The sequence below is a fragment of the Amblyraja radiata genome, chromosome 32 (assembly GCF_010909765.2).
Source record: "Amblyraja radiata isolate CabotCenter1 chromosome 32, sAmbRad1.1.pri, whole genome shotgun sequence".
NCBI lineage: Eukaryota > Metazoa > Chordata > Chondrichthyes > Rajiformes > Rajidae > Amblyraja > Amblyraja radiata.
In genome coordinates, this window is record NC_045987.1 from 7,603,664 (window position 1) to 7,615,998 (window position 12,335).

Consider the following 12,335-nt stretch of genomic DNA (forward strand, 5'->3'; position numbering starts at 1 on the left):
TCCGGCCGCTTGATCTCCCGCCCCCACCAGAGGGATACAGGTTCCGGGGTCAGGCGCCCCTTGACAACCGCCTAGCGACCGGGCCTGAGGCCGAGGGGGGACGATGAGGATGAGTTCCCGGGGAGAGCGAGGTGAGGAGGAGGAGGCGGCGGCAGTAATGGGCGTTGTGACTGCGGGAGCTCTCCATGCACCCGATGACAAAGTGGGAGAAGATGCGACTTTTACCTCGCAGCCGGGGTTTTACTGATTGTCACCCTCGCCCTCGGCTGACAAGTAGAAGGTCTGGTCTCATTTGCAAGTGAGGTTCCCCCTCGGCTAACATGAAACCATTGTAGACAGAGGCAACATGCTGGGGTAACTCAGCGGGTCAGGCAGGCAGCATCTCTGGAGAGAGGGTGTGGCGAGGTTTCGGGTCGAGACCCTTCTTCATACTGAGTCATGGCGAGAGGGAAACTAGAGATATGGAAGGGCATGCCTATTCTGGTATGCCTGATTATATGTCTATTCACGACAGACATTGTGTGAATAGGCATATAATCAGTAAAAGTAATCATGACAGTGAAACTAGTTGGAGAACTAGGGTGGGGAGGGATGGAGTGATTGTACACTACCTTGACCATCGTCTACTTTAATCTGTCGTTTTCATACCTTGTCCTTCCATATCTCTAGTCTCCCTCTCCCGTGACTCTCAGTCTGAACAAGCATCTCGACAAGAAATATCACCCATTCTTTCTCTCCAGAGATGCAACTTGACACGCTGAGTGACTGTCTCCAGCATTTGTGTTGATCCCCCCCCCCCCCCCCCCCTCGTGTTTGAGTTGTGGTGGAATTGGAGGCATTGAACTGTTGTCCGTGGTCTCTGGGAGCTTCAGTCTTTGGCAGGGATGGGCGGCAAATACAAGCAAAATAGAGACTGCTCTGTTTACAAATCTGTCTCTACATTCCTGACTGCCTGTCCTAAACCTTACCACCCGCCCCTTACTTACCTAGAATCGTTAGTTTAGGTTTATTATTGTCACGTGTACCGAGGTACAGTGAAAAGTATTATTTTACATGCTATCCAGTCATTCAGATAATACAATCAAGCCAAACTCAAGTACAATAGTTGGAGTGAGGGGACAGAGCAGCATCTCTGGAAAATGTGGATAGGTGACATTTCAGGCTGGACACGACCTGACATGTTCCCTATGCATGTTCTCCAGGGATGCTGCCTGACCAGCTGAGTTACTCTAGCACTTTGTGTCTTTTCTGTAAACCGACACCTGCAGTTCCTTGTTTTGCAGGTAGAGTGAAGGTATGGATACCAAAGTACAGAATGTAGTTCTCAGCATTATAGCACAACAGTTACAAAATCCAACAAAAGACACAAAGTGTGGAGTAACTCAGCTGGTCAGGGCATTCCATTTATCTATCTTTGAGGAAGAGATTTCAAAAATGGGAATAACAAAAATAGGATTGCCTTGTCTTTGTCTTGAAATAGTGACCCCTTAGTTTTAAACAGTGACTCCAGTTATAGACATCCGGTCAAGGCCCTTCAGAATTATGTACATTTCAATCGAGTCTCCACTTTTCTGAATTCTAGTGAAAATACCCTTAGCCTGTCCGAATTCTTCTCGCAAGGCAACCCATCTATCTATTGCAGTGTGGAGCACCCGAAAAGTTACCTATCCTTGTTCTCCAGAGATGCTGGGTGACCTGCTGAGTTAGTCCAGCACTTTGTGTCCTTTTGCCTATTCCAGAGTATCACACTAATAAACCTTTCAATCTCCACCGGGTGTTTCCTAGTATAAACCACCAGTACAAGAACACTGTGATTATATATTTCCCCCACCTTCCTAACCTAGAGCATGAAAACCCAATTTACCAATTTGCAACTGCCCTAATCAGACCAGCTCGTACAGCAAAATGTTGCCATACATTGATCCAACTGTATCATTTCATTTTCTGTCACTTCCAGGTGAAAAGGAAAAGAATGATGAAGAATCAAACCCTTTTCCTTAAGGAATTTGTCAGGTTAAAAGTCGATCAACAACCGAAAAGGGAAGAGATGAGAAAGCAGATCCACCATCAACTGAAGGTGCTGTATGGGCCTATATTCTCATAGCAATGACATTTATTAGAGTAAGCATTTCGGGAAAAGGATAATGAGAGGCTATGCACCCCGTCTGAAATGCTTCGAGCCAGAGTTCACAATCAGATGATGTAAGTCATCCAGGAATGAGATGAAGAGAAACGTCTTCACTCGAATTGGTGTGACGCTTTGCAATGTTCTAACCCAGCCATGAGGGTCATCAGTTGCAGACTACAATTCAGACTAGATTGACAGATGTTGAATACCAGGGAATCGGGGGATATGGAGTTGATGTAGATCAACTATGATCTTATTGGAGTAGCACGAGGGCCATTTCTCTCTTGTCTTATGTTTTAATATACTTCACAAGTGTGTTTATAATACAGAACCTACAATGATCCATATATAGGTATATTAGGACAGATAGAAGTGTTTACCAGCTAATTAAGGAGGAGGAGGGGGTAGAGAGATTAAAATTTAATGGAATCGGAGAAAATACACCGTATGGCCCTACAAGCCTGCTATGCCAATCAACATGATAGTTGATCATCTATTACAAGCCATTATCCTGCTTTCTTCCCACTGTCTAGAAATATATCTACTTTAAACATGCAGTGACTTGCCTTATAGCCTCAGTGGAAGAGAATTCCCAGGTTCACCTAAGTGAAGAAACACCCTTATTTCACTCCCTATCGCCCACCGACTGAGTATGCTCATCCTTGATCTTAGTCGAGGGAAATATCCTCCCCATATCCAGTAGATCTGGCCCTGTCAGGATTTCAGAGCTGATGCATGCGTAACATGTCAGATCAACAACTTAGATATGGTGCTACAATCCTTGATTCTAATTAGTTGTCCTTTGGTCATTAAAATGATTTTCATCTTGCAATGGCTGTCTTGTTAACTGATCTAGAAAAACAATTGTTCTCAATTTTTTTTAAACAGTAGATACAATGTCTTGGGAATGTAGCTTAGTGCAATTGTTTCTTTGATAATACTCCTTGTGTACTCTACGGATACCATATAAATGGCCAATATTATATTCCCAGACATTCCCCTCATCATAAAGTCATAGAGCTATACAGCATGGAAACAGGCCCTGCAGTCCAACGCATCCATGCCGACCAAGCTGCTTATGCAGGTAGACAAATATGCTGGAGAAACTCAGCGGGTGAGGCAGCATCTATGGTCTTCTTATTCTAAATTTCACCCAAATAGCCTTGCCAAATGATACCAGCAATATGTTCTCTAAATACTGGTGTGATGTTCTCCCTAGTGAAAAAATACAGCTCCTCCTCCTCTTTACCTCCAACTCTATCTGCAGCATTTGTGCCCTGGAACATTGAACTGCCACTCCTGTTCACAAACTACGTTCCAACTAACTCCAACTACGAACAATACGAACTCCAACTAAAGGTTGAACTCTGAGCTGTCTTGATTGCACTAGGGATTTGGGGCTTGGTTTTTGATTTTGCACGATATGGTTTTTTTTTGTTTTTATATATTGAGCTTTTTGTTGTTTATAATGGTGTCTACTGATCACCGTGTTTGTGCAAGTAATCTGTTGTGCAAGTAAGAATTTCATTGTTCTGTTTTGGGACATATTACAATAAAACCCTTTTAGACAATAGACAAAGACAATAGGTGCAGGAATAGGCCATTCGGCCCTTCAAGCCAGCACCACCATTCCCTGTGACCATGGCTGATGACTCTTGACTCATCCACATTTCTATAATATCCCGGTCAATATTCCTATCTATGTCTTATATTCATCTGCTTTGTCTGTCAGGCCTCTTGCATTGAAATAAATGCAATTTAAACCAACACACTTGCCTTGTTCCCTGTTATGCTGGACCTGCTCTCTTTAACTTAGAGCGGTTGCCTTAGCCTTCACATCTCCCTCGCTCGCCCTTCGGGCACAACCCCGCTTACAAGACTATTTTAAACTGTCTTAAGTAGCTCTAGCAAATGTCTCTGTCAGGTTATTGGTCCACCTCCAGTTCAGGAGACCAGACCCCAGCATTGACTCCACCTACACTTTATGCTGCCTTGGAAAAGCAGCCAAGGTACTGGTTCTTCCCCTGCCATTCCTCCTTCTCCATGCTCCCGGGCAAAAGCTACAGAAGCTTGAAAGTGCACATCGCCAAACTCGGGAACAGCTTCTTCCCCTCTATTATCGGTGTCCAAATGGTCCTTCCATAAGCTAGGGAGCAGTCTGATTCTTCTACCCCATTGTAGTCATTGGATTTTGTCTGTGGAACTGATGTGCTACAATGCTCTACCTTGGATCCTTCAGTTTGGAATGTTTGCATTTATGTACAGCATTACTTGATCAGATTGGATAGCATGCAAAACAAAGCTTTTCACTTTACCTCGGTAACAACGTGACAATAATAACCCTAAACTTGTTTTCCTCCACCGCTTCCCTCCACACCGCTTCCCTCCACACCTCTGTCCCCTGCCTGTCCTCACTCAAACCTTCCATTGCAGGGCTCCACAGGAATTGCCTTTGAGAAGGGTCTGGCTGCACCCAAAGAATTGAACTTGAGGCTGAATTTCCGGAGAGCTACTTTCCCGATCCGATGCCCAACAGTCCTTCTTTGGATGAAGAGGATGATGACTGGAGTGAAACGTACCAGCCTGCCGTTATTGAGGCTGCTCATGAGTTAGTTTTTTCTGACTTGCTCCGCATTGACTCCCCCAACCCGCCAACTCTGAGCCCAGCCGAGCTACCGCAACACGACAGCGTCCAATATGCACTGTCTGAGTGGCAAGTGGATGATGAAGAGGAGGAGGAAGGAGAGCAGGGTCATAACAAATGGGATGCAACCTCACAGCTCCAGCCTCCTTGCGATGGCCATGACTCTCCAAAAGATAATTTTGACTTGGTCGGGGAGGTTCTCTATCAAAGTCAGTTGCTAAGCAATGAGAAAGTAAGTTCATATCTTTCAAAATGCTGGTATTCCCATCCCTCCCTCCCCACAACTTGGATTTCATTAAAGCACCAATTAAGATTTGAGAGCTATGGAGAGGTAAGCAGGAAATTGGATAAATATTTGAAAAAAAATGTAGACATGAGATGAAAGCAAAGCAATGGATTTACTCAATCGATCTGTAAAGAGGATCGTGATGTTTTCAGAGGGAATTTTGGTATTCAGTAGGATGTGATGTATGGATAAATGGTTGGAGCAATGCAAACATTGATAGATTAAAGGAGGCTTTAGAGACGATGAAAGGCAAATGTGTTAAGGGATTTAAACATGAGGATGAGAATTTTAAATCTAACCTGTTGCTGTTCAAGGAGGTACTATATTGCAGCAAACAAGGTGCACAAAGAGAAGTATGTGTGAGTGAGAATACAGACAGCAGACTTTTGGATGGGTTTGGTGGAAGATGGAGAGCCTTCCAAGAGAGCAATAGAAAGATTGAGTCTGGGGATAGCAAAAGGCAACACCAGGGGCATCAAGAATAACCCATGTTCCTCTTCCAGCTGAAAGAAGAAAATGCCCTATTACGAAGACAGACTAAAGAAGCAAAGCAACTGGCAAAGGACCATGTAAGGAGGTACGAAGAGCTGAGTATAAGAATTTTGAAAATAGTTCATAAGTGAATGCAGCATGAATAGAAAATGCAGTGCAACAATGATCTGCTTTTTGTGGGGGGGTTTTTTTTGCCCCCTGATGTTTATTTGAGAGCTACCTTTCAGCTCTTGAATGAACTCAATACTCCTAGTTCAAGGTGTCATTGTTTACTGACAGTGACAGATGGTTGGCTATACAGCCAGCTTGGACTAATGTCTCCCCAACAATAAAAAGGATACTGGGATCAAATTGAGCAAATTGAACTACAGCACTTGTATTCCTCCTGCGGACTTCGGGATCGGGTCTCCGGTAGGAAGCGGCTGATTCTGAAACTGCTGGAGGTTGGCTGGAAGGGCTTGGACTCTGACCTTTCACTTGTTCGTTGTAGGCCACATGACAAGCTAGTTGTAGTGGTACTGCAGAAAATCACTGCATAGTATAATCACTACTCTTGTGTAAAATTGCTATTGCATTTAGGGAAAGGAGGGTGCTACGGGAATTGGTGTTAAAGAACATGCACATCGTCAAGACAGTGGGGAATGACATATGGTGGTAAAGGGACATTTTGTGTTGCTACTCTGGGGGAACTCAAACAGCGACATTGATGTGCTGTAATGATGTGCTATAATGCAGTGTCCACTGGCCATTTTTCCAGGACCAAGAGATTGGAAGAAGATCTGGAGAAAAGGAAAATTATAGAGGAGAAGGAGGCACGAGCATTGGAAGCGATTGTTCAACAAGTCGAAGAGAATCTGCAACTGATGACGGTGAGGTTAGAACCTGTGAGAAAGGGCAGAACCCTGCTAATGTAGCTCTCCTTGGAACAACTCTGTGGGGGTTCATCAAAGCTGTACCCCAGTTCAGTTCTCCTTCACGTTTGTGGCCTCGCCTGCATCTTTGGTCTTAAAAAAAAAAAAAAAAAGTGCAAAGTGAAGTTATCTCAAGTATCTCCCCCTCCCCTAACTCTCAGTCTGAAGAAGGGTCTCGACCCGAAATGTCACTCATTCCTTCTCTCCAGAGATGCTGCCTGTCCCGCTGAGTTACTCCAGCATTTTGTGTCTATCTTGTCTCAGGTCATAGTTCCAGGTGGCTAACGAGGCTCAGATCACAGATGGAAATTACATTTTCTGGCTCAAATTCAAATTGGTTGAAGCATTATCAGTACCTTTTGATTAACTAGGTTGTATGAGAGAAACAACCAGCACTGAAATAACTGGATTTGTAATTAAGTCTTTGTATTTATTAATATATTTCAGAAACGGGCTGTGAAAGCAGAGAACACTGTGACTAAACTGAGACAGGAACTTGTAACTCTACAGGTATGGTGTGAATTTTATTTTATTTTTTAAATATTTCTCTCACTCCCCTCTTTCTCTATCCTCTGTCTCTCCTCTCTTTCTCCCCTTTATCTCATCTTTTTTTCTCTCCTTCATCTCTCTTCCTCTCTCTTATCTCTCCTTCTTCTCCCTCTCCTTCACGCTTCACTGTATGTGGATCTCATTGTGTATTTGTTTTGTGCTGACAGGCAGAACTGCAACAGTCCAAGTCTGAGAATGAAATACTTCAATCTCAAGATTCTGCTGCTCTGAGTTCAGCAAAAAACAGTGCTCGACTTGCCTCAGATTATCTTGTGAAGGCTGCACATGAAGCAGAGACCTCAGTGAAGTATGCACCTGACAACTTACTCTTCAGGAAGACGTTGAATGCTTTATAATAACAAATTAAATATTGGAGATGCTGGAAGAGAGGGAAATAATTGAAGTGAATGGGATAAGTAGTTAGGAAGGAGAAGCACTTTTGTTTATTTTGTACCCTACAATCTTTCCCCAAATCTCCCACATCTATCCAATATCTCTCAGACCCATCTCTCATTCATTCTTCATTGAAGTGCCTCATTGAATTGCTAATTCTGCCTTCTCCATCTTCCACTGTTCAGACCAGGAGAACATTTTGGAGATGAAACCATCATTTTGCCATTGGAGTAGAAGATGAGTCCCCAGTAACTCTGTGGGTTCAAGGGCAAGCAGTGTGGCTTTGAACAGCCCAGGCAACAGTGTTCCCAGTTGCTCGGCCAGGAGTGGCCCTACCCTCTGACATAGGGATAGGTGTGATTGTTGAATGACTTGGAGTGTCCACATTAACCCTATATAACAGGGATTCAGAATTAAACCTGACAAAGGGCCTTTGACCTGAAATGTTAACCTTATTTCTCATCCAATTTGCTGAGTGCTTCTAGCATTTTTTGTGTTTATTATAGAGATGGAATGTTTCTCAGCTTGTCTGGTTTCAAATCCCAGTAGAATTAATGTAATAGAAATGTTTTTCCTATGAAGATTTATATCTATGTAACTCACAGAAGATCACAATTAGTAGCAATGCAAAACTTGCCAAGCTTGCACACTGTGTCTTCATATCTACTTTTTTTATTCCCCTTTTAGGCAGCTCATGTCTGGAGCAGAAACATTACGGCTGGCATCTGAGCTACTGAAGTCCTTTGACAGAATTTCTGAGCTACCACCTTACTGCATAGTGGAAGATCCTAGCTGACGCAGTCATCTTCCTCTAGCTCCACCCACCCTAGTCCGAACGTCACCCACCAGATGATTCAACACAACACTGAGAAATTGATTAATTTGACTCCCCACTGCCCCAGCACAGACTGAACCTGCCACTTGCACCACTAGACTGGCCAGATTTACATTTGAAATTATCCGAAATGCCCTCTTTCATTTAGTGGGATCCCAAATTTATATTCTACCTTCAGCATCACAAAAGTCATCTTATTGTTTGTATGAAAGTGGAATTATGCCATCAATTATGAAGGGATTTATATCCATCAATAATATTAGTGAGTAAATTATGGATTCTGGCCATCTTCCACTCTTTGCAAAAAAAGCTGCCCTCTGTTGCTGTTTTTTTTAATGCTGTGTTTTAATTGGATTGTGTGTAATAATTTAACATGCGGGAAGCAGGCACTGCCCACGAATGTGCCTCATGCTCTCTATTTAATTTCCTATAGTGCATTATTTCCTCCCCTGCCTTCCACATGGCATCACCTCGTGTAGTACACTGTAAATGTTGATGATCTTGCGATGTTACAGGGATTGGGGGGGGGGGGGGGCTTGAGTTATATGGAGACACTGGACATTTTTCACTTGAGTGCAGGGGGCTGTGGGGTGACACGAAAGGTATTTGAAATCATGAGTGATATGGAAAAGGTGGATGGTCAGTCTTTATCAGAGAGTAGGGAAGTCTAAAACTAGAAAAGATAGATTTAAGGTAGAGGGTAAAGATTTAAAAGGGACCTAAGTGGCAAATTTTATACACAAGTGGGTATATGGAACTAGCTGCCAGAGGTATTTGTTGGGGCAGATACAATTACAATGTTTAAAAGACATTTGGATAGGCACATAGATAGAAGAGGTTTAGAGGGATATGGGCCACATGCAGGCAAATGAGGCTAGCCAGGGTAGATATCGTGGTCGGCATAGACAAATTTGTCTGAAGGTCCTGCTTCTGTGCTTTGTGACTCTATTGCCATCAATCTTCAAGCCTTTTATCCCAGTCATTTAGATCATTGCCTTAAATTAACAGCTGCCTTGGTTACCTGTAATCTTACAAGAAATCTCTGTTTTGCAACCTCCAATGGCCAGTCTTTATCGAGCTTTACTGGGATAGGGAAGAATTCCAGACTTCCGGATATCAAATCTGAATGATCCTGTTCTAATTTTAGAATTATGCTCTTGGCTCTGGGCTTCCCATTAAAGTAAATAATTTTCCTATTCTTATTAATGCCCCTCAATAATTGATCCCCATTAGATCGCTCGTTAAAGGGTAATGATGGCAGATATGTAGGGGATGGGATGACTGCTGCAGAGAAAGACCTATGAACAATATCGATTCACATTCACACCAGTCATTTGCCTTGCATTATTACATTAGAAAAAAATGGATTTTGAATTGTGTTCCTCAATGGACTGGTTTTGATGAGATTATATATTTAACATTGAGATGTTTAGTTAAGAATTTGTACAATACGTTGGAGAGAAGGAAGTAACTTATAATTCATGTACATAACAGGAATAAATTAACAATTCATGGGGTCAAGTTAATTCAAGTCCTTGAATTTTATCATTTTTATTTCTTCATCTAACCACATTCTTGATTTCACTTTGTCCTCTAGTTTCATGAAACTACCATAACTCTTCCAAGAAATGTTTACCTGTATGTAAAACTCACCCTTTCTTGTGACTCATTGGGTAGCATTTTTTTGTTTGAGTTATGTGGTCAAGTTTTAATCTGCTCCAGAGATTCATGCAGGTAATGCAAGTAAATGGTCTTATGCAGGACCAAAGGAGTGGTGCATGTCATGCAGCTTATTTATCTTGAACATTTAGTCCTAATTCTTATATAGACTCAAACTTTATAAATGCAGTACTGATGTTTCACAAGGAGGTATTGGAAAACCATTTGTGTCTCAACACTTTAAAATACCAATTTAAAAAAAAACAAAAAAACAATCTGATTTCTTAAACTGCTCTTGGGTGAAATTCTGAACTTGGATCAATGAGGTACGGTCCACTGATGTGACAAATGCATTGGATTCAATGACAGCGCATGATGCCAAATGTGGGACTGGGTACAGCGAAGATGATTGCTACGTTTTAAAATCTGAAATGGGTAAAGACTGCAGTGTGACGGAGGGAATTTAAGGGACGCATTTTGAGGCTTGTGATGTGAATTGGAGTTTGCAGTAGAAAAAGAGTGATGGGAGTGAAGGTGCAGTACAGCGGCTCAGTTGGTAGAGCTGCTGCCTCGCAGTACCTGAGAGCCAGATTCGGGTGCTGTCTTTGTAAAGTTTGCATGTTCTTCCTGTGACTGTGTAGGTTTCCTCCGGGTGCACCAGTTTCCTCCCTTGTCCTGGAGAGGTGTGGGGTTGTAGGTTAATTGGCCTCTAAATTGCCACGAATATGTAAAGAGTGGACAAGAATGTGGGGTAATATGGAACTAATGTAAATGAGTAATCAATGGTCAGTGTGGACTTGGTGCGCTGCTTTGTCTGTACCTCTAAATACCAAACACTTTTTAAACATGTCATGGCAGTAGTTACATTTCTCAATGAAATACTCAAAAAAACTGTTGTTGCAATAACAACATAGCAGTTTCACTGTCACTTCAAGAGACGAGCTTTGTTTGCCGGTTTTAAAATAATCTTAAACTGCTCTTAGTTGAAATGTGAACTTGGGTAGCTGAGGAACTGGTCCACTGATTGCATTGGGTTCAATTGGGAGCGCATGATGGCAACTAGGATTGGGTACAGCGGAGATGATTGGAACATGAAATGTGGGAGGAATGGGCAAAGGCTGCAGTGCGATGGGAAGGGAGTTTAAGGGATGCACTTTAAGGCTTGTGGTGTGTTGGAGTTTCCAGTAGAAAAGGTGATGGGAATTTAGGTGCATGTGGCATGGAGTTTAGTAGGGACACGGAGGCTTGGAATGATGAGAAAGAGATGAGAAGTCATTATGGGGGACAGTTGAGGAACTGGCTGGGGACAGGTGAGGTGGGATGCTAGATTAGAATTGGGGGATATGGGTTGTATCTTGGTTCTTGGTTTCCTGGTCCTACAAGGAAGGAGTTTTGACGGCGATGGATGTCAGACAGGGAAGAAGGGCTGAGTTCTGATGAAGGTAGACAAAAGTGCTGGAGAAACTCAGCGGGTGCAGCAGCATCTATGGAGTGAAGGAATCAATTAGGTAACGTTTCGGGCCGAAACCCTTCTTCAGAAGTGTTGCGTTTTGATGAGATGTGGGTGGAGGACCAGAGTGGTTTGGTTCAAAGATCCTAGGATCTTTGGTTTGGTTGATCACAGGATTTTGGAGGACTGCAACGGCACATGAAACCTTTGCAGTTTGCACCAACGATCCTATAAGATCTGCTATAGGATCTTTGGTTTGCACCTCTGAGTCAAAGATCTTATAGTGGATCTTTGCACCAAAGATTATAGCTTTGTACCAAAGATCCTCTATAATCTTTGCTTTGTACTGAGTTTTTTTGGATGTGTTGGGGGAGGAGCTGAAGGTTGAGCCGGAACCGGAAACTTGCCTGATCACTGATCAGGGAGTCGTGCTCACAAAATGGCCGCCGAGCGAGTTGCACATCTCAAACGTTGGTGCTGCGCCGTGCATTGACCCCTTGGCCCACTCCACCAGGGCCGCCCAGGCCTTGTATTTATTCCAGCTTTGCAGCGATGGAGGCCCAAGGAGGCAGTGAGACGCTGCAGGCGGAGAGAGAGCGGATTCGCTGGGAGATCCTGGAATTGGAACGGCGCCTGGGAGTGGACGCCATTGAAGAGATGGGAGGCAAGGAGGGCGGTGAGTGAGTGAGTGGGGCGATGGGGACGAGTTCGTCCCAGCCCAGCGAGGAGGGGAAAATGATGCAAGGGGTGGGGGGGGGAGGAGACAGAGAGAGAGAGAGTTAGTGAACGGCTGGGTAGAGAAACATATTAACGTTAAATGGATAAAGAAAGGAACTGTGAGTGACCGAAGGAAAGGTAGGAAGAAGGGTAATTTTACATGTAAAACATATAAACGTATGGCATAAGAACAGGCCCCTTCGGCCCACAATGTCTGTTCTAAACATGACCCAGATAAACTTAACCCCGGCCCTCAGTTGCCTGCATATGA

General features: G+C 43.4%; 2 protein-coding genes across 2 annotated transcripts in view; both read left to right on the top strand.

Annotated features, from left to right (window-relative positions):
- The first annotated feature begins 17 nt into the window (after positions 1 to 17).
- entr1 (endosome associated trafficking regulator 1) lies at positions 18 to 9,764 on the top strand. The gene is made up of 8 exons (XM_033049299.1): positions 18 to 131; positions 1,958 to 2,077; positions 4,562 to 5,004; positions 5,562 to 5,635; positions 6,308 to 6,419; positions 6,909 to 6,971; positions 7,178 to 7,317; positions 8,091 to 9,764. The coding sequence occupies exons 3-8, from the start codon at positions 4,654 to 4,656 to the stop codon at positions 8,197 to 8,199; spliced, it is 849 nt and encodes a 282-aa protein (XP_032905190.1). The 5' UTR covers positions 18 to 131; positions 1,958 to 2,077; positions 4,562 to 4,653; the 3' UTR covers positions 8,200 to 9,764.
- Positions 9,765 to 11,766: 2,002 nt separating this feature from the next.
- The window catches only part of snapc4 (small nuclear RNA activating complex polypeptide 4), a 34,447-nt gene continuing 33,878 nt past the window's right edge, over positions 11,767 to 12,335 (top strand). Inside the window, exon 1 of the mRNA XM_033049107.1 lies at positions 11,767 to 12,023. Coding sequence (XP_032904998.1) covers positions 11,900 to 12,023 — 124 coding nt within the window. The 5' untranslated portion in view covers positions 11,767 to 11,899. The remainder of the gene's footprint in view (positions 12,024 to 12,335) is intronic.

What these genes read in the sequence shown, in the direction of transcription:
- entr1 (XM_033049299.1), top strand. Translation starts at nt 4,654, where the DNA reads ATGCCCAACAGTCCTTCTTTGGATGAAGAGGATGATGACTGGAGTGAA. An exon ending in GCAAAGGACCATGTAAGGAG is followed by an intron (nt 5,636 to 6,307) that starts GTACGAAGAGCT and finishes CCATTTTTCCAG; the next exon opens with GACCAAGAGATTGGAAGAAG. An exon ending in AGAATCTGCAACTGATGACG is followed by an intron (nt 6,420 to 6,908) that starts GTGAGGTTAGAA and finishes AATATATTTCAG; the next exon opens with AAACGGGCTGTGAAAGCAGA.